This window comes from Neocloeon triangulifer, unplaced genomic scaffold, assembly GCF_031216515.1.
Source record: "Neocloeon triangulifer isolate White Clay Creek 2 clone unplaced genomic scaffold, ASM3121651v1 ptg000006l, whole genome shotgun sequence".
NCBI classification, from domain to species: domain Eukaryota; kingdom Metazoa; phylum Arthropoda; class Insecta; order Ephemeroptera; family Baetidae; genus Neocloeon; species Neocloeon triangulifer.
In genome coordinates, this window is record NW_026775549.1 from 1156146 (window position 1) to 1184130 (window position 27985).

A 27985-nucleotide genomic window follows, 5' to 3' on the forward strand; every position below is an offset into this window, starting at 1 on the left:
TTGCTCCAGGTGGCACTGCTGTCAATAACATCTGATTGAAAAAAGCAGATCTTGTTGGTGTTGGTGTGGGCCTGGGGGCTGGAAAAATTTGGATTTTCTTGATCCCTTGTGATTAATTTTGAGTATTTTTAAATTCCAATAACGCCATAAATAATTTCGTGTCTCTTTTATCATTCCTGATACAAAAACACCGCCATAGATAATTGATATCTCCTAAAATTGTATCTCGAACTCCGGCACAATGTTGTGCGCCGCCCTAGCAAGGTTTGCCGAGATGAATGAAAAAACTTTTATCAAGTTGTTAAATAATGTTTCTTTTTGCAGACTCCAGCTCAATCCTGCAGGGCTGATGACTCTTCAAAGCAGGACTATTTTTGTCCAGAGCAACCCAAACTTATTCAGAATCACACCGTGCCTTTTGTATGTTTGCTATTATATTTTGGAAAGATTTTTAACACAGCTAATTTTTTTTTATTATTCAAACAGGGCTGAGCCGATGAAGAAGAAGAAAAGGATCGATCCAGCTGTTACCCGAGCAAGAGAGGAAAGGAGAAAAAAGAAGATCGAGAAAGCTATTCGGAAACTGGAGAAAAACGCACGGCAGCTGAAACCTATTGACGAGTTGGAAATTCCCCCAGAAGTTTATGACACCTTGAAGTAATATTTAAAAATTTTCTTATGTAAATATTTTCTAATCCATTTCAACAGGCAGCGCATTCGAAAGCGAGGAGTTTTGAGTCACGAAGAAATGGAGGAGAGAGCACTTCTCCTAAAAGAATGGTCTAAATACAAAATGAAACTAAAATTGCTGGACATTCAACTTTTGGACAGAGCAATAATGTCCCAACAAAAAGCACTAGACGAGCTCAGACTGGAATCAGAAGAACTTTATCAAGAAGCTGTTCAAGTGAAACAAAATTTAATTTGAAATATTCCTTTCTAAAGCAATGAAAATAATTTTACAGATGGATTTGAATGTCATGCCATTCACAATTAAGGGCCCAACTCACACCCCTGCAATCAAAGACTACGATTCTCCAGACGGTGAATACACTGATATTTCGAAAGATTGGTATCAGTCATTTTTGGTGTAAAACAAAGAGGGTCTGTAGCAAAATAAAATTTCAACGTTTCATTACAACTAATTTTATTGTTTTGAAAGCTCTTTAATCTTTTGATCAATTAATTCACTCCAGGGATAGATTGCAAAGCAAATTTTGAAAAATTTATAAATATATACAATACTGACCATTTAAAATTAATAAGCCGATGGAAAAATCACAAGATACTTTTTTAGCCTAGGTACTACAAGCGTACATAAAAATAGACAACAACAAGTGTATTTTGTGAACATATGACAATATTTACAGCTGCTGAAATCATAAATGCAGAGTCATTGAGTAGGAGATAAGCTCTTTTGTATGTTTTTTCTTTTTTGTCAGTCGAATCTGATTTCTTTCTTACAAATCGCGCAGTTGTCGGAGTATTTCAGACACATTCGCAAACAATCTCCGTGGAAAATGTGGTGGCAGGGTGTGATCCTGGCCTTCTTGATCGGGCTAAGACAAATTGCACAAACGTCGTCCCACTCTCCAATTTCTTCCTTGGTGGCCGACCTGAAGATTCGTGTAAAGTTTTTTCAAAAATTTTAAATCTGTCCATTTGTTACCTGAATTTTTTGAGCACATTTCGTTCCTTGAGAAGCGGCCTGAGACAGTTTTCTGACATTTCTCTGCATCGTAGATAAACATTGAAGTACATTGCGACGAAAAATAATTTGTAGTGGCCCCAGATAAGCAGTGGAATTGCCATGATAAAAGACATAGAGGCCGCAAACGCTTTGAGGATAACAGGAGCGTACAGAAGCTCGAGTGAATCAAGTCGTTCAATCTGCAGTCGCAGCAGAAGTCCAGGGAACAAATCTGTGAAAACCTGCAAATATTCAAATTAAATTTTTTAAATCAATTTATATAATTTAATCAAACATAGTTAAAAAAGAGGTTCAAGTCTCCCATTGGGAGTAAATAAAATTTTAATGAAAAAAAGGTACGAACTTATACGAAATATATTTTCAAGTTTGTGTGGTTGCAAAATAAATATTTAAGAAAAAAAAGTAGAAGTTAAAATAAATATCAATTAAATTTGGGAATGTAAATCCATAACAAATTAAGCCGCCCTCTTTAATTTTCGACACATTTTTAAGCGAATTTCATAATATGAATGAATTAAAAGGCTCCTAGAAGTTTTTGTATTATAACAAATTAATAAGAAAAATCTTGATTTCCTATGTATGCAATCCGATACACTGATAAGTCGTGCAAGTTGCCTATGTACTACAAAGAGGTGGGGGGAGTAGATTTATATTTTCTCGTTCCGGATTAGCAAACCTTTTCTGTCGCCATGTAATAAAGCCAGGTGATAATTGTGTACACGACGGTGGGCTGATAGTGCTGCAGTCCCTGTTCCAATCCGAACAGCAACAACATGAAGACGACCGTGATGATGAAGGTGACCGCTTTGGTCCACTCCAGGACGACTTTGGTCGTTGACATGGCCAAGTGGTGGATGTTGGAGGTCTTGGTGATGTTGATCCACGGCGACCAGTCTTCCTTTTCGATCAACTCGTGCAGGTAGGAGACACAGTAGGCGATCACATTGTAGAACATGACCGAGTACAACGCGGTGACCCTCTGCTTTTCCACGAGAACGCGGTCGCACAGCATGAAGAATAGAACCTGCGTTAAAAATAAAGTTAAATTAAAAAACGACAAAGTCTGAAATCTCTTACTTTGAAGCCATTATTATTATATTTATTATCTTTGAATAAAAAAAAGAGACTGACTAATGAGTCGCAGTGCAAAAGAGGCACTAAAAATGCAGCCTTACAAAAATCGTTTCGAAAGGCTCACCTGGCTCATTAAAGCTGCAATGTTTGTCATTTTAATGTACGCTTGCTCAGCACGGTCAACTGGGCGGTACATGCCGCGCACAATGTAGACAAACGGGCTGGCGACTGCCATGATGCATTCTGTAAATTTAAAATTCCAAACAATCAAATATTATTATTTATTTAAATAACAATATATCAAATAGAGGCACTCTATTTTTATTAGTGGAGTGGACAAGAAAAATGGTCAAATAATTATCACAAAATTAACGTGTTTAAGCTTTTCTTATTTGTTGAAAGTCAGTATTATGATGTTTTCTTCTAGAGTCTCTCAAAATAATCGGAAAAATAAAATATTGTAGAAGGATAAAGATTTCATTCATCGCCTGACATCAAAAGAGACGGCTGCAGAGTTTTTCTCAGGAGGATAGTTTTATAGAATTTGGCTGATTCACTATATATGAATCTATTACGCTGCGAAAAAATCTTTGAATCCGGTCTAGCAAACAGTTTTCTAGATAAGCAACAAAAATGTGAGTTTTTTACATGCTTCCATGATTTAGTAATAATGAACTGATAACGCAATATTACAAGTAAATAGCTGCTGATATTAATTATTTATCAATTTAATTTTAAAAAAAATCAACTATTCATCCAGATTTGTTATGTTAAAGCGTTAATACTTACATTGCAGATTTTTTTTTTTAAATATTTTAAATTATTTTGAAAATAAAAATTAGGGATTTGTTATGTGCTGCGTTGTGCTTGGAATGAATTGCTTTGGTTGACGGTTTCTAGAAACTTCCCCTTAAAACCTAAAACCTATTATGGCTATTAGGCTATTATATAACCTGAAGACAATTAACTGAACTTTACTCTGGCCGACAATTTGTATTTGAGTATACGTGAGTGAGAGGGACGCCAACAATGGCTACCCTTGTTGTGGTCACGAATGAAATATGCCACTCGCATCAATATTTTCTTAAGAAAATAGAATCAATAGTAAATAACGCTTGCTTGTGAACCTTGGTACTTGACAAGAATAGAGATCAATTAATCGTTAGTTATGCGGTTATATTCTTTCTCAAATTATCGGAGGCAAGTGCTCTGCTGGAATTCATTTTCCAGTTATATATCTTTAGTTTACTTCAGAAATAATTATCTCATTATACTTATACTTCTATTAAAAAGGATTGTGCTGAACACTTTTCTTCATTCTCCATGTTATAATAAGAACCCATGCTAATTAATAATAAGAAAAAATGTTAAAAAAAATATCGAAACCTCGGAAAACTCTTGAATTTAATTCTAGAACACATCAGGAGGCCAGAAGGGACAAGCTTATTTACGCAAATAAGCTAACAACAACAGAAAATTCAATTTTTATTAGTTTGAGATTGTGTATGGGTTCTGCTTTACTTGAACCCGACCAACAATCTCAAGACGAAATTTAAGACTCATTTGTTGTTGAAAATATGTGATGGGTGTAAATTTTGAATAAGTTCAGGAGCAAAGTTAAAGTAAGTTTGTGGCTATTTTGTTATAAATAATATTCATAGACAGAGTCTATTATGTATTATGTATTTTTTTGAGAAAATCTTCAAGTAGAGTGGAATTTGAAGCTGGTTTGGAAAAAAATACTTGTCAATTGTTGGAAATAAGATTTAGAATGAATCCTCAATTCCAGAAAACAAAAAAATTGGCCTCAAATTTATTAAAACTTGAAGCAGTAGAAAAAAATATATTTATCAAGACTATTTATTTAAAATATCAATTATTTACGGCTTCATAACTCTTTTTGGAAAAAGTGGCGCAATGTCAACGAAATGGAAATCAGTTTTGCAGAATACAAATTAATTAAAAGCGGCCTTTTTGCCCAACGGGCCGGAAAGTTTGTCAGCACGAATCGATCAGCGATTCTTTGGCGAAAATTAGTGATTAACGCGAATACTGCGAGAGGCGGCTGTTTTTCTGCGGCGAGCGTGTTTTGTCTGAGAGCGTGTCTCATTAACATTTTTCCAATAAAAAAATTGTCTTCGCCGATTAAGCTCAACGGGCAGAGTCGCGGTTGACAAATATGACGTCAGGATTCGCCTCCCTATATTAACCCTTGAGGGCCTGGAGAAGGCCTCGCTTTTTACCAGCAGCACTCGCCCTTGCAGCACCGTCGAGCACCGCATAGTACCACAGGTAAAAAAACCACATACCTTTTCTTTATTGAGAATTACAAAATAATCTAAATTTTTGTATCAGATACAGCAGGAAAATATTTTAGACTTTTGTTGGCCTACTTTAATTTTGAGGAAAACAAATTATTCCATATTTGGCCAAATTTTATATTATTTTTTCGTGACAGTAGACAGATTTCTTATTTTTAAGTGTATAACAGTTAATACTTGACAAAATTTTCTGAAATATTGAACTTTATTTTAGCCAAATATTCTTAACATTTTTTTTTTAATGTAATTTTTTTAATCCAAATTATTTTTTAATAATTATGCATTTTCAATCATTTTTTTTAGTCAATCTAAGAAAGCTCATCATGATTAATCTGAGAAAAAATAATTATGTTCATTAAGCAGATTTAGTAATTTTGTATAAAGTATATAACAAATTAAGCGAATGCAGCCAAAACTCCAATATTTGTGTTTCCAAAATTAAAAAAAAAATCTAATCCTGTTCCAAATAGGAAATAATATTCTTCAAAAATAAGAAGCCCGTCTGCCTTAAATCAACTTTTTTCAGCTTCTTCAGTTATATTTTTAAACCCTTTTCCTAGCCGTAATTAAATTTTTTTATTTAATATATATAAATTAAAGTTTGATTTTTAACAAACCTTTGATGGTTCCAAAAACCGATCCAAGTCCGCTAAGGGGGTATTTGTAATGAGCCGAGACGACGATGGGTAGAACGAGGCACGAGTAAACTAAATTGGTCGCTGTGCTGACCAGCAGGGAGGAAGCGTGGCTCCGGACCAAATACGGAAGCAGCAGAATCACAGAGAGCAAACAGACTGAAACAGGATTAACACAAAAGGGTTACACAGTTCAACTCTCAAAAAAGGTCCATAAAAAACATTTTTTCTTTATTTTCAACATAAGTTCCGTATGATAACCAGAACAAACTAGCTTGTTCATCTTGTTTGCCTGAACTTCTGTCTCTCTTTCAATAATAATAACTCAAGGAAGCTTATTTAGATCTCATATGCTAGACAAAGCAAACAGGAGTTGTGCTTCCAAAAGTCGTGTTTTTGATCTCATTATAAGAACATCCTTTGGAAGTTGTACACGCGTATGGAACAGAGTTAGAGAAAAAGTTATTTGCGATCGGTCTCACTGGGACAGCACGTGGGTGGCTAATTATTGTAAAAATTGGACCTCGCACCGCTTTTCTTGTTTTCGCAGACTTGTTGACTCTACAGTAGTAAGCGCAGGGGTCCGCGAGCGCAGAACAAGGGGTCACTCGATGGGAGGTTGAGGGCGCGAGAAGGGGTGCCCTTTAACCCCAACGACCGAGACATCTTGTAAACAACCACGCGTCTCTCGTTAATTGCCACAAAAACACGCACTACTCGCCTGCTATTCACTCAATGATTGCATTTTTGCAACGAGGCTCTCCCCTTACTTAAAATGAAAAATTAAATCCATTGAATTTCCCGTACTGATAATTTATATTCAATTGGATGATTAATATGGATGTAAGAAGTTATTAAGTTCAAATAGGATAAGGCGCGCGAAATACATTTTAATGTCAAGGTTAGAGGAAAGTGAACTGTCAAACTGTCAAAGCTTAATCAGCGAACTATAGCCTTAGGAAGACGAAAAAAATATATAGACCAAGGTGATTATTTGTGTTATGTCAAAGGATCTAAAAAAAGGATGCAATAAGCAATATACTGATTGGCTTTCGACTTCTTTTAATCTGGGGGAATTAATCAATCGTATATTCTTATTTATTTGCTGACAATTTTTGCGATGGTAAACTGTAGAGGTAAATTTTTAAGGAAGATCCATGCAAAAAAAGTCTGCAAAATAGACAAATTTAGAGGTAAATTGTAAAATATAATTATGTATTTTAAATTTTTAGTTTCCTAAATAATTTCTAATTGCGTGAAAATATAATTACGTTATTAATAATAAAATATTGCGTAACTGGGAACATAAATAATCACTCTAATTTATTCTTAATCACAAAAGGTCAAATTATTGAGCTGATTAAAACCCCCAGAAATTTCGATGAACTTGTTCACCTCAACCATTCAATTCAAATGCCCATTTATAAAGGGGGGTTTCTTTGCTTGCAAGCGAGCAGACATTATATTTGTTTGACCCACGCCGCACTGTCATGCAAATATGAATAAGAGCTCGCTCACAACAAAGGCATCCAAACACACCGATCAAAATTATCGCCGTTGTATGTCTCGCCAAGTTTGTCGCGTCTGGGAATTTATTTACGCGTTTCATCGCGCTTGCAAACGGGGAAAACAGATGATGAATGGAGCTAAAAGATGATAAATGAGTAAAATGAGAACGATTCAAAATAAAAACGACGCTTACGAAATTGACTCACCACTTTGCGCATTTCGCTCATCTCGAAGGCGCGCGTCGTCTTTGCCGTTGCACGAGTTGACAGCGCTCAAGCTCCGCAAGCGGGCCCGAACCCTACTGATCATTCCCATCAAAAAGTTCAACTGAAAAAAAAAGAATTAAATTTCATTATGGGTAACAACAATTTTTAAATAAAATTTTTATCCTTAGAAGTCACGATTAAATTAGTAAAAAAAAAGATGATGTAAATAAATAATGAGTGATTTTTTAAAATATTTTCTCAAATTTTGTATTTTTCTCATATGGGGCTATATTAAATTTATTGAAAATAAAATATTTTTATTGAAGATTATAAACGGTTGATTGGAAAGTCTAAATTTGAACCGCAAACTGCGCACCAGCAGCTCCTCTCTTAAGCTGAAGTGCGCTGGCCAGTCCGCTTTTAGCCCTCGTTATCCCATCTCAGCTGCAAAAATATTTCCAAGAGACATGTGCAAACAAACTTGGAAACTGCAACGACGTCTTTGCTTTATGGGGTTTGCCGAGAGCAATGTCCGACCAAACGTGTCGCCAAAAAGAGCAACGCTCTATTTAGAAAATCTTCCGGGAAGCTCGAAGGCCGCCAGGGCTAATATGTGGCGAACAAAATAAACGAAAGTAGTTCCTAATTGCAGGATCGTTATTTCACCAAAGGCCCTTGAAGTGTAATAAACATCGTTCCGTGGTCATTGAGAACACAAACTGCGCCTCCTGGCAACACGTCCAATGTCAAGACGGCGTGTCCCGATGACGCGCTCGTCTTGAGGCTCGTCTGACCGAAATTCAGCCAAGTGAGAAGCGCAATTCCGCCTCCTCTGCTTTTTTAATTCAAATTAAATAGTAAACGTCAAAGGCCTCCATCTCGTGCATGATTTCAAAGGAAGAGAAAATTTGGAAGGGTTCTATTTTTGTCATTCGCGCAAATGCTTATTTTAATTCGTAAAATTGAAGCGTTCCTAAAACTGAGAAGCCGCTCTTCAGCTTAATTTCCTCAATTATTTTTAACTGCCGCACGAAAGCCCTCAAATTAATTCCTTGAAAAGCTCGCCACTGAAGCATTAATAATAAATTTAACAAAATTAATGTATTACAAAAAAAAAAAAATATCGTCATTTAAACCTATGCACAATTTTTGAAATTTTGTTACTTTTGAAGTGGAAATGCAATAAATTTATCTGTAAATTAAAGAGCAAACATTAATTACGCCTCGCTTGCTATTTCTCTAGACAATTTGTGCAAATTTGCTTGTTTTTGTGCCAAATCTCGTAACTTTCGACACGCTTTTGAGATGATTTTTGGCCGTGTCTCTGTGCGTTTCGTCAGAGGAAGTGGCGGATGCGAGTTGATGAGCGTGTGTCGTTGGTTTTGTTTGTGTCGTAAAATTATTTTGGGTCCTGGACCAAACTCTTAAGGTCAGATGTGGGTGACGGCCACACACGTTTCACTAGCATTCCTAAAAATCAAGTTTATCCTTTTGGTAGAATGAATGAAAAGCAAAAACTCTATCTGGAATTTTGCAAGAGATTATCGGACTATTTTTGACGGAAGCGCGATAAAATCTTGCAAGAGTCAAAGTGCAATGCATTTATCTCTTTCCCAAATGATCTGTATTCGCCCTTGAGGAGGAAATTCCTACGCACATTTTGCAACAAATAAGATAAAAATTAATTTAATTAATTATAATTTTTAGTGCAATATTAAATAAAATTTTCAGAATTTTCAAAAGTCAATTAATATCTTGAAAAACATTCGAACTTTGACTCGTAGATCATTAGAAATTAAGTCACACGTTACAAAGCATCTTGTGCAACCGCAGCCGTACTTATGCGATCAAAGCAGTTTATAAATAGCCGCGCCGAAAATTTTGCATCCGGGGGAAACGTTAGATTTGCTGTGACTGATGAAAATCTCACCTGTTTCGCAGCGAGCGGAAGACGATGAACCGCAATTAAAATATCCGGTGGTAGCGTCGACGTATCTCGAAAATCCGAGAAAAACAAGTAGCAGGGTGGTGTGTTTTGTACCGAGTCCAAAGTGCGAATGAGCTTTGTGGATGTGTCTCGCTCGGGATGAGCACCGACCGCGCTTCGTCGTCCACTCGCCCGCTCGCTCTCAGGGTAGGCACGCTGCCAATTTCGGCCGGCAAGGGTCACGCGCACCGCCTGCGTCCACCGTCGCAAGCAAAACGAATGCGATGCAAATTTAGCGAATTATGATTCACGGCGCTAATTGCCTATTTGTGATGCACTCTGCGCTAAAAGTTGTGAGATTTGCTTGCACACCAAACTGCTGCACGCGCCAGATCGCGTTACGGAAATATCAAGTTATTTTTTCTGCTTTTCGATTGTATTTTTTCCCTCTAGGATTGAGGTTATGGGGAATATGAGTTTGCTTGCTTCTTTTCTTCGGCGGCTAGCTTGGTGACACATTCTTCTTCACCGTTCACACGTGGTGAGAAGTTAAAATTTTCAATTTAAAGAGGTATTTTATTATTTTTATTGATTGATATTCATTCATCCATTATTATTTATTTGTCGTAAATATACTCTTAAGCACCTGCTACTGGTTGTTGTTAATTCAATAACTCCGTTAGGATAGGGGGAGCAAACAAACTCTTGTTTCAATCAGTCCTTTGTTACACAACCGTTATACAATCGTTTTTCAAATGTTTGAACATTGTGATGAGATTCAAGCAAGGAAATCTAAACAAAGACGCGTGCCTTCAACTCTTAATTTAGACCTCTGAACTAACAGTATACACTATAACACCGTCAAGGAAGCATAATAAATTTGAATTTGTGTATCAGTTTCCATTCATTCAGTTCATTTAGATGAACTTAATTCCATGATAACGAGATGAGTACTCAATGGGGTATTTAGAGCTACAGAGTAGAATCTTCAATGATCTTTAAAATATAAATAGAATTTTGATACAAATTTTTAGTGAAAGGAAAAGCTGAAACCTAGCCAATCGTGTAATATTTGTGGCTAATTCCTAAATTTTATTACATACAGGACAAAAAAAATTACATTTAATTTTTTTTGTCATTCCTAACGCTTTTATTTGGCTGAACTAAATAAAAATTTTTATTTTTCTCTGACAAAATTGTCTTCTCTTGCCTGACGACTCAGCTGCATTGTGTTTGATCGGGTGACTGTAAGTCCATAGATCTCCAAACTACCCGGCGTTTGTCGCGGCTCTGATAAAAGTTGGCGGCGGGAGGGGGGCCGCGGTCTTAATAAAAGGCAGAGATTTATAATTTTCCGGATACCCACGATGCGTTCCTTGCATGGAGCATCGTGCATGGCCCTGTTAAGAAGACTTGCCCGATTTTTTCTTTAAAAACGCAGCTCTCAGTCTCAACTTGTTGTTCAACCCGTTGGCGGTGTTTGTATCTTGTGTTGCAGTTAACAAAGACTACTTGTCGACGCAATGCAAGTCTCTCTGTACAAATACTCTGCCATCAGCCTGGCCTCTACTTTACTAGGACTTATTGTGATTGCATCAATCATCACTACTGCACACAGGTAGGACGCCCTCTGATTACTTTGTTTTTCTGTCCACTTTATCTTCGGAGGTGCCCTGCTGACCACTAAAGCTGATAATAATGGCTGGTGTAACTTAAAAAAAAAACTAATTTTATTTTTTTTTTCCAAAAAGAAAGTTTTGAGAGAAATAAGAAAAATTTATTAAAACATAGTCCCCCAAGAGCGCATGCTTAATAAAAAAAAAAGAAAATTAAAAACAGTTTAAAATTTAATAAATGGATATTACCAATATAGTATAATTTTTGTAATTTTAATAGCTTGGATTTATTAATATTATTGCCATTTACCATTAAATAACGATTAAATTAATAATCGCTTATTTTCTCTCTTTAATCTCGTCTTACTTTTATCATATTGGAATGAGATAAAGAGCCGACCTTTTGATAAAAAGACATAAGTTCATTGCCAGAGTTGTTATTGATAAATTATTCCGACCACTTAATCTGTAAAATATTCTAATAAAAAAATTAATTATGCTTTCAGCGGTTCTCCTTTCCCTCGCTGTGGTCCCTGTTTGCAGGGAATGTGTGTTAATTCACCTGATGAGTGTCGCTATGGCTACTTCCACGATAGCTGCGGTCGCATTGTCTGCACCAAGGTAAAAACTTCAAAACTTTTGCTTTGTTCACTCCTTCGCTACTTCCCTCATTTATTAATTATTTTATTTAGGGTGGAAATTTCATATCTCATTTCAAATTTTGGATATCGTTGCTATTCTTCACCTTGAAAACTATTTTTTGAAACTCTTATTTTAGGTTGTCTATGATTTCTTTGGTATTGATGCCTTGTCCAAGAGACCACGGTCGAGGAAAATTCGTGCCTTTAAAGTAAAAAATCTTTCCTCATTTCAAGCAAACTAAACCAGAGCAAAATAACAGAACTAAAGCAAACAACAACTTTAATTAAAAACAAACTGTTAGACTTTGTCACTCTCTTACTGTGAGATTGATGCAGCTGGCGTGGCACCAAAGATGCACTGGTTGCATACATCTTCTCCTCCCACAGATCAGCAATCATTTCACTTAATTGTTTTATTATTAAAATATTTATTTTAATTTTATTCTTCCCTCTCCTTTGTTCGAATTAATTCAAACTTAAACAAATGTCTAACTTTTATCCTTTTCTACTTGATCAATTTTTAATTTTGCTTTTCTCTTTATCCGAAAAATTAAAATTTCATCTCCAAGTTCTAAATTTTTTTTCTTTCTTCTGCTGCAGGGTCCCGATGAAAAGTGCGGAGGTCCCTACGAGTTCTACGGTCGGTGCGGCCACGGTCTGGTGTGCAAATGCAATCTGTGCGTCGGTTGCTCGACAGAGAACATGGAGTGCTCGGCCAACAACAACCCGCAGTGCTAATCGGCCGTGGACGTTGCTCGCACGACCAGATCTCACAAGAGAGGCTTGTCCGTAGCCAAAATCAGTATTAGCCACCGGACACATCTCACCTTTTCCAGCAAGCCTCCAACACGACCTCCAACGACTCATTATTTGCATTTGTTTTTCTCATTCACTACTCCTCTCTTTCATATAATTAATTGCACATAATACATTTTCGGTGCTGTATACTTGTGTACATGTTAAGCCTAAAAGCGCAAACTTTGTTGATATAAATTATTATTGTTAAAACATACAATTTACATTCTGAGGTGTAGAACTTCCAAATATTATTTGCAACACAAACGCAGTTATAAATATACAGATATGTGTTCAATTCTTTTCTGTGATGTTCACTATAATTTATACCCCACAACATGTGAGATGGCATTTAATAAAGACAGATCAAAAACAACATGAGTGGGCCAGTTTATTTCTCCTTATTTGTTTTCTCTCTGAGGGTTAAAATTCTGCGTAGAAGATCAATATATTATATATTGATTTTCAGCGAAATAAGAAACCATTTCCTTCAACATCCGAGGCCGCCACAGCACCTGGCTGCTTTTTGGGTAAATTTAGAACACATATTCTCTACACGCCAGCACACACGTCACTCAAGTGAGGGTGTTGCTTCACTCGCCGCACGAGTAAAAAGCCGAGATGGGCTTAGCAAACTTGTCAATATTCTATCTAATGTCCCGCTGCGGGCGATATATGCGGCTTTCAACACACGTCAAACCAGATAAAAGCAAAAAGAGTTGTTGTGCAAAAATAAGTTTGGGCGAAAACAATCCCCGGCACAATCTTGAATGCACGACGAACTGCAAACAAACTGAAAGGATTTTATTTATAGGATGGGCCGTGGCAGAGCCAGTGGCAGTCGTTTTGTGCCAGAATTAAACTCATCGCTTCATTTCCAACCTCAACATGCGCCCCTGTCAAAATCTTCGGCTGAAATTATGAATGCGGCCGCTGCTGAAACGCCCAATGTGATGTCTGTTGAGATGCGGAGAGCCAAATAATTCAAAGGAGAGGCGAGACTAAACAAAGCAAATCGCTGGAATAAAAAAATGGCCTTTTTTATAAAGACATGCCAAATTTGCTCTCCCTTTCATTTCTAATGATTGGCATCTGGTACGGATGCTCAAGTGCTTGTTAACACCGAGCGCTGCCTTGTTCCAATAAGCGAAAGAGGTTCGCGCGTCACAAACTTGCTCAATGATAAATCATTCTGGCGAATTCCTTTAGACTTAAGTTATTTATTGGTGACCTCATTTTCATTCAGATACATATTTACACGTATTAAATATTATCCATTTAATAATTAGCGTAAAATATAGAGTCTAGCAATTTTTATATATCCATTAAAAATTCGTATATATGCAGAACGACGTAGAATTGTGTGCGTATATAATAATGCATAGTAAAGTTAAAAAAAACCGAGAGCGCGGCGAGTTATTGCGTTTTACAATTAACGAGAACGAAACAAAAACACGTACATTCTAAATTATAAATGGGGCAGCGCGCGCTCCGGATAAAAAAAGAAGAGATTAAAATTGGAAGCGAGACCATTAAAATAATAAAATTCGACTTGGGTCCGTTTTTTCTCTCACTCACCCTGGAGCACACTTTTTCACTTATTTGTTCGCGCTGCGAATGTTTTTCACCTCCTGCCTCGCCTTGAAGCCGCGAAAGCCAGCCTGGATTTTGACCACAGCGTCGTTGATCTCGTCCGAGATGCTCGGCTGCGGCTCCAGTGGCGGCTGCGGCGCCGCCTTATCCTTCTTCAGTCGCTGCCTCGTGAGGAAGCCGCGGACGCCAGCCTGGATTTTGACGGCGCTCTGCTCCTCCTCGTCCGTGGCCGGACTGGCCGCGGCCGGAGGCGACTTGGCCTCCTTCATCTCCTTGCGCACCTTGAAGCCGCGGAAGCCCGCCTGGATCTTGGAGGCGGCCGCATGGTCCTCCTTCGAGGGGGCCGCGGGTTCTTCCTCCTTGCCCTGCTTCTTGCTCAGGTCACTGCGCGTCTTGAAACCGCGGAACGTGGCCTGGATCTTGGTGGCTGCCTTGTCGAGGAAATCCATTTCGTTGTCGGAGAAAGCTGTGGGCATTCCCTCGGGGTCGACTAGCGGCTGCTTGTCATCTTGCTGGTCGGCCGCTTCTGTTCGCTCTGAGCTTGGCGAGTGGCCAGCAGCTTGGAGCAGCAGGCCGGTGGCGAGCGCCGGTGGCAACACCAAACTGTCGTGGAACTCGCCCGAGTGACGCAAATCGGCCGCAGGTGCGTCAGCACTGCTCCCCGCCGTGCACGCGTCCTCGCGCCGCAACAGACTCTGGCGTGCGCGGTGGCCGCGGAAGTGCGCCTGGATCTTCGTGGCCGCCTCCGTTTCCTCCTCGGAAGGGGCTGCGATCGGGTCAAGGGTCTCTGTCAGACTGGCACTGACGTCGCCACACTCGCCCGAGGAGCAGCTCAGGTTTTGCGAACGGTTGATTTGGGCCGCGGCGGCCTCGATTTCCTCCCTCGTCAGCACCGATTCCTCCCCCAATTCTTGCTCTTCAGGAAGGAACGCGATCGGGGCGGCGGCCGTGTGCGTCGACGAGAAGAAAAGTTCTTCGACGGCCGAGGCAGGGATGGTCTGCTCGGCGGGCGCCTCGGGGGTGGGGGTTTGGTCTGAAAAGTGCGGACGCACGTCGCTCAGGGTGCCGTCGGAGCGGGGCGTGCTGTTCTCGCCCTCGGCGGGTGGCTCGGAGGGGTGCGATTCGGGATCGTGCTCGTTTGCGATTTCAGTGATTTGAGTGTGATTTTCTTCAATAATTAATGGCATCTGTAACACGAAAATGAAAAAAAATGAGTGTGATAGAGATGATAAATTAAAATTATTGGAAATATTGGGTGCATTTAGTATGTTGTTAAAACAGCATGCTAGGTTATTTTAAATTTAAAACAATACATTGCTCTACTAAAAAATTATTTTTATTAAAGTTATTTGCAATTTTAAAAAAAAAAACTTGCTGTTCATGCATATAAATTTTTGTGCCATTTTTATGAATTCATATGGTTTAAATTTTACTAAATGTGGTTGGCTATTATTTGGATAAACTAACCATTAAAATACCCAAACTAAACCAATGGAGTGCAATATATATTATGATTTTATGAAAATAATACGGTGCAACTTTATTTCATGCCCTGTTGATGCATAGGTTATTGTTTCAACGACATTCATTTTATTAAATTATAATTTTTTTGTTTGTTAAATATCGAATTTGAGTTTGTTAGTTCAATTTCCGTCACCATTAGAATCACCGCATGCGTACTTTTTAAACTAACTTAACCTTTTTATATCAATTCGGATCCTTTTAAGTCTGCGGCTAAACTATAATTTTTGATATGTTGGCTACTCATTCATTCCACCTGGGCAAAAAATTAAAAATGTCAATTACATATACTTTTTATTTTTCTCTCCTCAGCATTTATCTTTTTTCTATAAAATACATATTTAATTTATAACGATTGTGCTAAAATTAAAATAAAAGTGCAGTAAAAAACTACTTTGTACTATAATATACTTTATATACTTTAATTTTATATCACTAAAGAGAAATTTGTTTAAAATATTTCTTTTTATAATGTGCTATTGAAAAGACTTTTAAAATTAAATTCCAAGTCCTACTTTAAAATAATCAGTGCTTTTTGATTTTAATAAATTTTTCTTTCAATATAATTTTAGAATTTACTCGCTTACAGGATTTTTATCTGCGGTCACATCATCCGTCTTATCATTAAGCGCCTTTCTTGTTTTGTAGCCTCGGAAGGAGGCTTGGATTTTGGTCGCAGCAACCTCTTCTTGGTCCTTTGACTCAGGGACACCGTCCTCTTTGGCGGAAACCTCAAAGCTGCTCTCCTCCTTGATTTGCTGAAGCCCTTCCTGCACCACTTTCAGCTCGATGGCGTCTACGATGATCGCTTCTCTTTTCAAGTCATCCAACTCCAATGATGGGATGTCCTTACTGCTGGCCGTTTGCTCGGAAATGACCTCTACGGGTTCGGACGCCGTCGCCTGTCCCTCACTTGCCTCATCTGGAGAACTCTCATATGAATTCCTGACTGCGGAGATGAGAGTGTCGGCGATTTCCTTGTCCTCCTGCACCAAACTTTCTTCAGCCTTCTTAGTCACGCTCTCTGCACCATCCTCCTCCTCGCCCTGAGCACCGACGGCGCCATCGGAGATGGAATAGCGAATGACGACACTGCTGACGGCACCGAGCCCCTCATTCCCAATTGGGGCACTGCTCTGGCTCTCCGAGGCCTCTTCCTCCTCCTCTTGTCTGATCAGGACGGCAGCTGAGTCAATCAAGATGGTCTTGTCTCCATTGTCGTCGGTCGTCACAACAATCAACTCCTCGTCTAGAGACTCAATTTTGACACCACTACTCTCATTATTATTAAGAGCGTTTTGCGTGTTTTCAATCAAAGCCTCGGCATCGAAATTGACTTTGTCAAAAATTCCTTCTTCCTGGGAGGGAGAAGGGAGAGGTGTTGCGGGCGTGATGTCAATTGTGGCAACTGTTGGGATGAGGAGAGAGGTGGGTTTAGGTGACTTTGGAGACTCAATTTCCGGCTCCAGAGAGTCGTACTCGGCGTCGATGGCCTCGTTTTCTTCTTCAAAGGGAGAGCGCAAAACTCTGTCAGTGTCCTCCACCTCCGATTCCTTTTCAATAATATCAGGGGTTGCGGAGAGGATTATTGCAGCTGGAATCTCCTGGGCAACAACCTCTTCGTCGTTAAGGACGGCCGTGCTGATTTCATCACATGTAGATGGCTGTTCGGGACTCTGAATGGCGGCGATTATTGGAGAAGCGATTTCCTCGATGGCTGCTGAGGTCGCGTTTTCTGACTGCTCAAAAATTTCGTCTATTTTTGAAATAACTTGTTCAGCCTCTTCAATAAGAGCGCTGTCAGGTTTCTCGTTGGCGGCGCCAATTAAATCAGATGCGCCTTCAGAGGTGGCAGATGCAACCCTTTCAATCGTTTCCTCCACCACACTTTGCGCTTCGTCCTTGACCTTAGAGGAAATTTCCAAAATTTCATCTTTCTTTTCATCGGCAGTGCTTTGAAGACTTTCGAGTGCAATATCGGCTTTTTCCTGCAGATCAGCGACGTTTGAGTTGATTTCCTCAGCTACATTTTTCGCTTCCTCTGCCACTTGGTCGGCCAGCGTTTCCTCTGCAGTTTGGAGCTCAGTAACGGTCTCCTCGGCTTCTGTGATAATTTCAGCTTGCAGATTTTCAGCACCAGTTGTTGCAGTTTCAATTGAGTTTAATGATTCAGCAGCTGCCGCCTCCAATTTGCTCTCAGCTTCCGCAATTACGTTTTCAATTACGGCCAGAGCACTTTTCTGCACGCTTTCAAGCTCGTCGGCTAATTCTTTTTCTTTCTCTTCTTTGGTGGTTTCGATTTGTTCCTCGACTGCAGCTGCTGTTTCAGTGACAAAAGTTTCAACTTCCGAATTAGCAGTTTCAGTCAGTTCGGCTATTTTTTCATCAAAAGAAACGGAGAGTTTTTCTGGTTTTATTTGTTCTGCAACTTCTGAAATTTGCGTCTCGCCCTCGTTTACAATTTCTTGCGCGTCATTTACAAGATCGTTAGCTGCTTTTTCTTGGCTCTCAAGTTCTGTGCTGATTTCGTCCTTTATTTCAATGACCGACTTTTGAAGACCTTCTGTGGCACTATTTATGGTCTCTCCTACTGTTGCTGCAACTTCAGTAGCTGCATTTTCAGCCTTTTCTGTTTGGCTCTGGATCTCGCTCTCAGCTTCCGCAGCAAAATCTTCGGCCTTGTTAATAACCGAAGTAAATTCGTTCTCAACGACGCTCACTTTTTCAACAATTTCGCTTTCAACCTCTTCCTGTAGTTCAACAATTTTGTTCTCAGCCTGTGACGCAGATCTCTGTATTTCAGATGTAACCTCAGCAACTTTTTCTTCGGCCTCCGTTTTAACTTCATTTACTTTTTCTTCCACTTCATTTTTCAGCTCTGCTGCTTTTTCTTCAATTTCGCTCTTTACATTCTCAGCTTCTGCAATTTTTTCCTCCATTTTGGATTCAACGTTTGATTTAATTTGTTCTACCTCATTTTCAGCCTGAGATTTAATTTCAGTGATTTGGCTCTCAGCTTGAGTAACTGCAGAGTCAGCCTCGGATTTTATTTCAATAATCGTACTTTCAACATCAGATTTGACCTCCTCGATTTTATTTTCAGCAGCAGATTTGCATTCCTCGATTTTTGCTTCAGCCTCTGTCAGCAAAACTTGCGCTTCAGATTTGACCTCCTCGACTTTGCTCTCCACCTCAGACACTTTGCTTGAAACTTCAGTTTGCACCTCCTCCACTTTGCTCTGTGCCTCCGAGACTGCACTTTCGGCTTCGGACTTGACCTCGTCAATTTTGCTGGAAATTTCAGACTGAACCTCTTCAATTTTATTTTGGACATCAGTCACGGTGTCCTTTACTTCAGTTTCAACTTCCACAATTTTATTTTCTGCCTCGGATTTTACTTCTTCCAATTTTGATTCAGCTGCAGAAATAGTGCTGTCCAATTCAGAGAGCGCCCTTTCTTCCGCTTCGGCCACTTTGCTTTCAACGTCGCTCTTGACTTCCACCGCTTTCGATTCAACCTCAGCTGCAAATTCATTCAGTTTTTCCTGCGCCTCTTCAACTTTATCTTTTGCTTCAGAAGCAAAGCTTTCAGCTTGGGATTTCACTTCTTCGACTTTGCTTTCAGCCTCACTGACCTTACTGTCGATTTCACTCTTGGCCGAGCTAATTCTGCTTTCTGCCTGAGATTGCGCAGACTCAGCCGTCTTCTTTGCCTCATTTTCAAGCTCTTCAACTTTAGAAGTGGCAGAGTTTAGTCCAGAACTGACAGATTTCGATCCTTCTGAAAGCAAATCTTTAACTGGCGAACTGAAATTTTTCAAATTGTTAAATCCAAAGCTCTTCTCAGTGTTGCTGCTCATGGGCGAGGCAACCACATCTCTCCCCAGAATTTTATCCTCGGAAGAAGTGGCGCCGGACTGAATAGGCGAGCCACTCGAAACCGGTGACTTTGACGATTCCTCGTCAGAAAATAATGCCTTGGTGATGGCCTGCTGCAGAATTGGACTCGGAAGTTTCTCCCCCGTAGTAGTGAGTTTTGTTTTCACAGCTTGGGCTTGCGGCGTTCTTGATGGTGAAACTGGAGAACTGGTGCCGCTCGCTTTGCCGGAGTCGGTGGTTGGGGAGCGCGGTGGTCGGACTGGCGGAACATCATTGATGGGGGCTTCGGCGAGGACGGCGGGCTTCTCATTTTGCGCTACCTCCTGAGTCTCGGCTTTGACGGTCGTCACACCAGAAAGAGCGGCGGTTTGAGCTGTGGAAAAAAATTTAAATTATTTTTAAAATTTAAAAAGAAAAATAGAATAATTATCAAATGCATAAGTAATAATTAAATAAATAGAATTGAATAGAATTTTAATCTTAGGTACAGTGTTAAAAGTTAAAATCAAATAAAGCCTTAAAAAAAACAGTTTAACGGTTTAAATTGTATTTAGGCAATAGGCAACGCAGTCGTGTTGAGCGAGTTGCATATGTTTCTCCCATTTAAAATTGGAATGGCAGGCTAAAAAGAGCTCTAACGTTTTAGCTACTCTCTGTTTTAATCTGTCACTTTCTTTTTATTGTTCTCTTGAGGAATGATATTAAGTCTCATAAACCCTTTTTGTTTTTCTCTTCAGAATGAAAACAATTATACACTGATAATTCAATTTAAAACTCAACATGCATTAATCTGTTCTGGTTTGTTTATGTTTTAACTTATGCCTTCTAATTTAAGCACTGCTGCGATGACTAATAGCTCCTTTTGAATATTCATCACCGTCCGCACATGAAACGCGCGCCGCTCAATTGCGCACTGGCTGATTAAAAATTAAAGAAGCATAATCGGCCGCCCGCGCCTCGAAATACCATTTAGACCTTAAAATTTTCATCTCACTTTCCGCATGCCTTCACGCTTAATGACCGCTTTGTTTGTCGCACATGGCCATAAATTTGAAAATAACTTTTATGAGAATAGCAGCGCGAGTGTTTGCCGCTCTCGGCGCCCTGTCAAAGACGATTCGTATGCAATTTCACACTCTTGTTGCATCACAGCTGCTCGGCTGAATTGCATTCTGAGAGAGGCGAGCGAATGTGTGTTTTTTCTGCAATTCCCTGCAATGTCAGAGGCCAAGTGTTGCACAACGAAACGCGACACTCTGCAGGTGACAATGAAATTACACCTGTTTTTCTACCGGAGGCATCGATTCGCTGAGACACTCGACTGCAGATCTCGCTCATCCTTTCTCCTTGTTATTTTGCTCGTCCGTCTCGCCGCAAAACTTCAAAGCCGATTATCTTTCATTTAATGATCAGTGCATTTATTCATCACTCCATTCATTGCCATTCATGAGACTGTAACGTGACGTCAGCTGCACTTGGTCTGAATTCAACGCGTAATTTATTGCGTCTGTGATTTCGTCTTGATCAAATAAGAGCGTGGGTGATTTATTTTTTTGCTTGATGACGCAGAAAAATTTTGTAATTGACGCATTCGAAGACCAGCGACGATAAATTTGAGTGGGAGTTTGAATATTTCAATTCGTTTACTGCTGTTGATACAAATTTTGTAATTTTACATCCTCTATTTCTATAGCTGATTCAAAAGAGTATTCAGATAAATAATTGTACAAACTAATAACTTTACACAGAGATATAATTTATATTTAGTGGATTAAGTAAAATATAAATTAAAAAACATTTTTGTACATTTTTAATTAAAATATATGTTCCCCTTGGCTTCAACTGTTTTTTTTTTTTTTTTTTTTTTTTTTTAAATAGCTGAAGAATAGTGGAAATCATCATTTATTAATAAAAGGTTTGAAAAAAATTGAAATAATAATTAAAAATTTTTTAATCTTGAATACTGATTTTAATAATTTCCAATTATTTTAAATTAACGACAATAATTACGTCTTGTATAATTGTCTTTAATATTTTTATATTAAGTACAATAGAAAAAGATTTTGTTAATTATTACAATTTTTTTAGTTTTAAATTTTTGGTAAGAAATTTAAAATATATACTTTTCTTTTAAAGATTGCGGATTGCTCAAGGAGGCTAATTAAAAATTACTTCCTTCCTGCGCATACAGATTCAGCACCTTTTTACTGTTCAAGAGTGAAACACTGATTCAACATCACACCTATCTTGCTGATAAGACCCTCTTGTTTTATTATTTTGCATTCCACGCGGTGCTGCTCGACAGACCTATAAAATTGTTCATCGAGCACTAATTGCAAGCGCGAATTTTGCGCCTTGCGGCTGAACGAACTCTATTCTCTTTGTGGTCCAATTAGCAGGGACGGAATCGCCGAGAATGCCACGTGCTTACTCGCCCCTGACTCGATCGCCCGCACCCTACATCCCGTCCGTCCCGCCGCGAATAAAATCAACACGCGAACCACGTGGTGTGAAATCAGTGCGTGCCATTTGTGCTTCGTCTATTTTCACACAAATGGATCAAACGCGCGCGCTAATGTAAATCGAAAAGGAAGCCTCTCGCCGCGCCTCACTCTCTGCTAAAAACCAAAAAGCCGTGAAGAGCAGCGCAGGCTCGTTATAACAGATTAGCCTCGATGCTTTTCAATTAAGCAACCGTTTTCAATTTTAATTGCTCGGATTTCTCCTTTTTTTAAATTAATTTTTATGACTTTTTTAAACAATAATCACTCGTCTTTTTTTTACTAATTAAAGGTGATTAAATAATTCAGCGGCTCCTTTGATTAATTTAATTCTCTTGAAAGTATCTCTCTGCTCTCACAGACAGGCTTGTTATGCCCACAAATCTGCAGTCAATTTGGGCCAATCAACGGCTGGCAGCCATGAACCTAGATTATCATGACCCGCCTTGGCAGAAAATAAAATTGCAAATCATATATATTGCGAGCTGAGATGATTCAGTTATGTAAGACAATGATAGTCCTTGTGGGCTCGAATTGCAGTACGATTCGCGCGCGATGGTATTTTTATAACCGGCTGCTGTTGCAAATGTGAGAAAAAAAACTATACGCTGGAGAACGGGTTTAAATTTGCACGCAGGAAGTCTCGAGCTGCATTTGGCTCTGTTGGCTGCGCCTTTCGTTTGCCGATTTTCGTACTTAATGGTGTTTCTATGCCAATTAACGAGCGGCCGATGAGATAAATTTAATTGGAGTATGGAATGCTTTTATCTGGCGAGTGCTTTTCTCATTTCTCTTCATTTAATTGCGGCGGCGGAAGAGGTAAGAAATTTATCGCGATAAAGAGGAGAAAGATTGAAATAATGAAAGCTAATGAAATAATTTTTGAATTCCTGAATATAATAATGATACAAAAAGCTTGAGGGAAATAACATTCCAGGTTTCAAGTTGACTTATCGTGTAAATATTTGTTCCTTCCGGCGGCTCAAACTGATAATATCGAAGTTTATTTTTAGATTATTCCTCGTTTTAGCAGCTTGGCGGCCGCTCTAAATATTAATTGCTTCTGAACGGCGAACGTTTAACGTCCAATGTGATTTTACAAGATTTCATTAAGGTTCAGTGACTTGAGTGAATTTTCTGCTGCGATAACTTTTGACATTAGACTGACGCGAGACGTGACTTTAGTGTGTCAGCGGGCACGAAAAATCGAAATAAAAAACATGAGTGCGTCTTTATGGTGCGCGGGTTTCAGCAAAAGAGTCTCTATCTTACTCACATGTTTCGAGACTTGTTCTTTTTGCAAGTACTAATGAAAGACGCGGCGGCGGCGTCGGATGTTTAGTTCGGAGAGCCGTAAATTGCCAAATTTATGTCCAGCGCGCCATGCTTATCAAGTTTTCTAGAGAGTGCTCTTTTGCCACGAAATATCAAAATACGACGTGCGCTATTTCGGGCCGCCGGCCGCATGCACAATTATTCAAGCTGGCCGCCTCCCAAAAAAGTAGAAGCCCGCTGTCCTCTTTTAATGCAGGCGGCGCGCACTTGAATTAATCGGCGTGCACCCAATTAAAGTGCGCACACACGACTTGTTTACACTCGACGGCCCAAAATCCGCCCGTCAATAATCTGCCCAATTATTGTCACTTCAAGAAGAGCAAAGGTCATTAATTGGCGCCGCGATTTCATCTCGGAATGCGGGCGGTTTAAAATTAAAAACGCTTGACCCAAATTTCTTAGGTTAACCAAAACAACCCACTTAAAAGTGAAAATAAAGAAAATTCGCCCAATTTTAAATGAAAATTTTTAAATTTTGCCAAATTGCAAAAATTTTTGCAAACTCATTTGAACTGTTGCTAAATTTTAAAGAATGGGAATGAAAATGAAAAATTAACGAACCCTTTTTAAAGTACGACTGTAAACACCCCATGGTTGCTGGTCAGGGTGGCGAAGCTACCATCAGGTAGGGTGCGTTGGGTGACGTCACTGGTCACTTTTCGGTGTGCGCTGGGTGTGTGTGTGGTGTTCGCACGACTATTGAGTAGGGACTGAAGCGCTATTTTCATCCGCCAGCATTTGCCTTCGAGGGAGAGAGAGGAATAGGTGCTACTCGCACACACACTGTTCTCTCTCGCGCTGGGTATGCAACTCTCTCGCGGCGGCAGCATGGCCCCACAAAGACCGATAGAGAGAGAGAGAAAGAGAGAGGCGCGCAAACATTCCCCCCTTAATCATAATCTGTACATGTGATTAAATTTTTTAACACTTTGCTTCCTCTTGTGTGGGGAATTTTTAATAATAATTATGTGTTCAGTTTAAAACAAAAAATTATTTTGTTTTGTTCCAATATTTCTTCAGACCTAGTTTCGCCTTTGTTTAAACAGGTTTGAAGAAGAATAGAGATACAGTCGGCGTTGTTAAACGCTGAGATAAGCAAGTCCGGCACTTTAATCCGAGAAGATCCCAAGGCTGCGCAAGAAATTCTCATCTCCGAGAGTTTGTTTTTTATTATCGAAAACTGCTCTCATGTGATTATTTTAAATCCACACTTACTTGTGTAATTTTTTTGTCTTTATATTTCTGCGGATTAACCTGTTCCTTGCTCGTAAAATTCTCAGACCCTTTTTAAATTCGTAGACTTTATATTTCATCTTTATAGTTGCAGCAGGCGTGTGTGCGTCCTCGCCCTGTTGCTTCTCTACTTTATACGACTGCGCGCGAGTATAAAACGTAATAACGCGTCTGCTGCTGGATGCTGCTTTTTTATTTTTCTCTCTCTGCATTTCTTTTTTGTATGACATCATTTGAAAAAATATTTGCCAAGAGACGAGTGTGCAGCGTTCTCGTCACCAATTTATTTTTTGTCTTGACGTATCATCGCACACGGCTGGCGGAATCTCCTTTCAACGTGCTTCTGAATAAAACGTTGATTAAGTTAATTATCTTTCCTTGTCGCAGAAAGAAGTTTTCGGTCTGCGAATTCTGCACAATTTTAAGTTGAAACGGAATCAACCTATTATAATTCACTCTAAAAAGTAAAACATATTTATCTTGAAAATTTTTATGCACAGTAATATTTTTATTTTTATAGAAGTCAATATAAACACCTAACAAAAAATGGGATTTAGAATTAAATAAAAGTGATTATTTTAAATGCTTTGCTAAAGAAAAAGAAATTTATTTTTTAATAATTTATATTTATCTACTTAAATGCAATCATTCATTTTTATTAATCAATCGTAAAAAAAAAGAATTTCACCAAGAATAATTTTCTCAATTAATCAACTGACATTAAAGCTGGAAATTTCCCTCAACTTCTGCAGCGCTTAAAAGCCTTTTATTGCTTTTTATAATGACCAGGCAAAAAATTTGAAAAGGAATCCAGGATAACAACTGGTCAAATAAAGTAATGCGTATAATTTTTGCTGAATTTATCAAATCGTTAACCCAGATTAAAAATAAAAACCGAAAAATTGAGATAACTGTCGCTTGTCATTCTCATTCAGCACCTGTATATTATCATCCCATGCAGCGCCAGATGACACCGGGCCAACAATAAAGCAGCAGACCGACCAGTACTTGCTATTTTTTTTTTTTTTTTACTTTTCGCCGCGAGAGTTGCTCATTGTGCTGTCGGTGCTGCTTGCTGTGATATTTAACTACTAACATGGTTTTCACACTCTGATGCTCCTCTCAATTACGTTTTGCAGCAGGAGAGAGAGAGAGGAGCAGGGCAATAATAATTCGTGATACACACACAGAAGGCACACATTTTTATATAAGCTGTTTGCGGCGGCGTGTCTGCATTACGTGTGCGTCGACACGCATCAATAAGAAGTACGCGTTTCCTGCTGGATGACCAAAATAAGCCGCGATTCCACAACAGGAGCGTCTCCGCCAAAAGTTAATTGAGCGCTTCTCGTTAGCTCTCGATTATTACGAGACCACAATATCTGGGTGATTTACTCATTCAATTGCAGCTGCGGGCGTAATTAACAATTAACTGGACTGGAGCCTCCAGGAATGATAAAAATATACACTCAACTTGTCCCTCTTTGAAAGTCGTAAATTTCTTTTTAATTGCGAACGGATGAAAAATTGCGTATTAAGTTTTTTTTATATAGCGCGTGCCACTTTGCTTCGGTTGGCTCGCACAAAGTTTAGCCCGAAATAATTAGATCTGACTTTTGAAATCTTTTTTAATTACTTAAGAGTGGCCTTGGATTAAAAGTTTTATAAATTAATTTAATTTAATCTCTTTTTTATAAGCTCAGGATGCTAATTTTGAATGAAAATTAATGGTCTGGTCGTTTGACTTAATCAAATTAAAACCTCTTCCTTTCAATGAAGCAGCCTCCGAGCTCCAGCAGATAAAAAGCGATCTCTTGATGCGCTCCTCGCGGAATATTATTTCCGGCGGCCTGACGTCACATTTATTTATGTGACGTAATAAAACCATCCTGCCACCCATGAGTGTGAGCGGTCGCCCCAGTTGCAACCATAGAGCACAGCAATTTGATACATAAAAATACTCACGCTCTGATGAGCACCTCAATACACACTCTGTTCATTCATTAGTGACCGCGCGCACGCTCGAATCCCCCGAGCCTTGATACTTTTTGCGCATCATTTGCCAATTTTTCAGAAAAAATTGTTTTATAAGCAGGCTTTGGTAAATATTTAGGTCGAAAATGTCTCTCACCAGACTCCCTTTGGAGCAGCAGCCCCTCAAAGTGGATGGCGGCGAACTTGTAGATGTCCTTGGGCTGGTGGCGCAAGACCTCTCTGGCGAGGCCCTCGAGCAGCTCTTCCATCCCATTGGGCACCCCAAGTCGTAGAAACAGGGGCCCAGAAGTCATTACTATAGCCTCTGAAAATTGAAAAGATTTTAAAGATTTATTCTTTTTCATTGAAGATAAAAAAAAAAACAATTTCAAATTAATTAAAAATTTTAATTCAAGTAGTAAACATAAAAAATAATGTTATTTTCTTTAATATTTAGTTAAAAAAGATACAGAAGAACTCCGTACATATTTATGTAGAGATTTTATTCAATGATAATAATTTTTTATAATTAAATAAATGCAATTTAATATTTAAAAATACAATTTTTTTCAATCAATAACATTTAAATTTGTTGTAATCATTGTAGGTTAGGAGTGAAAAATGATAGTGTTTTTAAAATTTATCACAATATCGCAATCAAAAATTAAAACATAATATATTATCATGTTATAATTACATGCAATAATACCATGTTAGTATAATTAATAATTAAAAAGTGCTACTTAAATGTTTGGAGGGGGAAATAATGTTTCCTTCTGACAAATTTGAGAATAATTCATGTTGTGACGCGTTGTTCAAGAAATAGAACAAAAAACATTACAAATGACCTCGGTGGCTATAGGCGTGATAAAATATTCACAGGTCAAGATGATCGTTTTCCTCCCTTGCGTGCTCCTATAGAGAGAGTGGAATACGCCAGACGGAGAAATCGATTTTTAATGTAATAAAAGATCATTTGCATAAGAAGTTTTGTGTGTTTTTGGCTCGAGAAGAAAAATCAATGAGAGCATGAACACATTTTTGTGTTTCAAAATAACACAATATCTTTTAAAGATTTATACAAAATGAAAGGAAAAAAGTCAAAGGATTGGCGTCTGAGTATTCAAAAAAGCATTGCCAGTGCTCAGCTTGAAGTGTGTATTATTTCGGGAAAAAAAGCTTAGTTATTTAGTTAACAAACATTCTGATAAAGAAGCTCATTAAATTTTGCTGGTAACAAGAGACGGCAAAAAAACTTGTTTCAAAAATCAATGAACACGTAATTTAATTATATAAATTTTTTGAACTTTCAAAAATTATTATTGCTTTACATCAAAGTGTTTAAAATGTATGGATATGTTTGAATGGCCAAAATAGATAGCTATACAGCTATACAGAATACTTCTGGTAAGTTGTGGATGTTCGAGTGTATATTTTTACCTGTTTGATAATTTGCCTGTGTGACCTCAAACGGCTTGGTGCGGAATGACGGCATTTCAGCATGCGGCGGGTGA

At 38.7% G+C, this 27985-nt stretch overlaps 4 protein-coding genes across 7 annotated transcripts; 2 read left to right on the top strand and 2 right to left on the bottom strand.

Annotated features, from left to right (window-relative positions):
- The first annotated feature begins 24 nt into the window (after nt 1-24).
- Nucleotides 25-1146, top strand: LOC132194102 (large ribosomal subunit protein mL40). Its single transcript, XM_059615186.1, has 5 exons — nt 25-264; nt 325-420; nt 487-657; nt 709-907; nt 966-1146. Exons 1-5 carry the CDS (start codon nt 242-244, stop codon nt 1092-1094), a joined length of 618 nt encoding a protein of 205 aa, XP_059471169.1. The 5' UTR covers nt 25-241; the 3' UTR covers nt 1095-1146.
- Nucleotides 1131-9548, bottom strand: LOC132194098 (E3 ubiquitin-protein ligase RNF139-like). Its single transcript, XM_059615177.1, has 7 exons — nt 9387-9548; nt 7457-7577; nt 5724-5900; nt 2910-3028; nt 2388-2735; nt 1670-1932; nt 1131-1616 (listed from the first exon to the last, which is right to left on the bottom strand). Exons 2-7 carry the CDS (start codon nt 7563-7565, stop codon nt 1439-1441), a joined length of 1194 nt encoding a protein of 397 aa, XP_059471160.1. The 5' UTR covers nt 7566-7577; nt 9387-9548; the 3' UTR covers nt 1131-1438.
- Nucleotides 5008-12811, top strand: LOC132194103 (neuroparsin-A-like). Of its 3 annotated transcripts, none has more exons than XM_059615187.1 (5): nt 5008-5077; nt 10882-11001; nt 11506-11620; nt 11778-11849; nt 12241-12811. In XM_059615187.1, exons 2-5 carry the CDS (start codon nt 10907-10909, stop codon nt 12376-12378), a joined length of 420 nt encoding a protein of 139 aa, XP_059471170.1. In that variant the 5' UTR covers nt 5008-5077; nt 10882-10906; the 3' UTR covers nt 12379-12811. The 3 variants fall into 3 exon arrangements, with proteins under 3 accessions (XP_059471170.1, XP_059471172.1, XP_059471171.1); XM_059615188.1 differs by lacking the exon at nt 5008-5077 and adding an exon at nt 9866-9924; XM_059615189.1 differs by lacking the exon at nt 11778-11849.
- Nucleotides 12812-13609: 798 nt separating this feature from the next.
- LOC132194092 (calponin homology domain-containing protein DDB_G0272472-like) lies at nt 13610-27981 on the bottom strand. Of its 2 annotated transcripts, XM_059615166.1 has the most exons (4): nt 27912-27981; nt 26629-26796; nt 16137-19801; nt 13610-15215 (listed from the first exon to the last, which is right to left on the bottom strand). In XM_059615166.1, the coding sequence occupies exons 1-4, from the start codon at nt 27964-27966 to the stop codon at nt 14034-14036; spliced, it is 5070 nt and encodes a 1689-aa protein (XP_059471149.1). In that variant the 5' UTR covers nt 27967-27981; the 3' UTR covers nt 13610-14033. The 2 variants fall into 2 exon arrangements, with proteins under 2 accessions (XP_059471149.1, XP_059471150.1); XM_059615167.1 differs by lacking the exons at nt 26629-26796; nt 27912-27981 and adding an exon at nt 23826-24072 and having other exon boundaries at nt 13611-15215.
- Nucleotides 27982-27985: the final 4 nt, after the last annotated feature.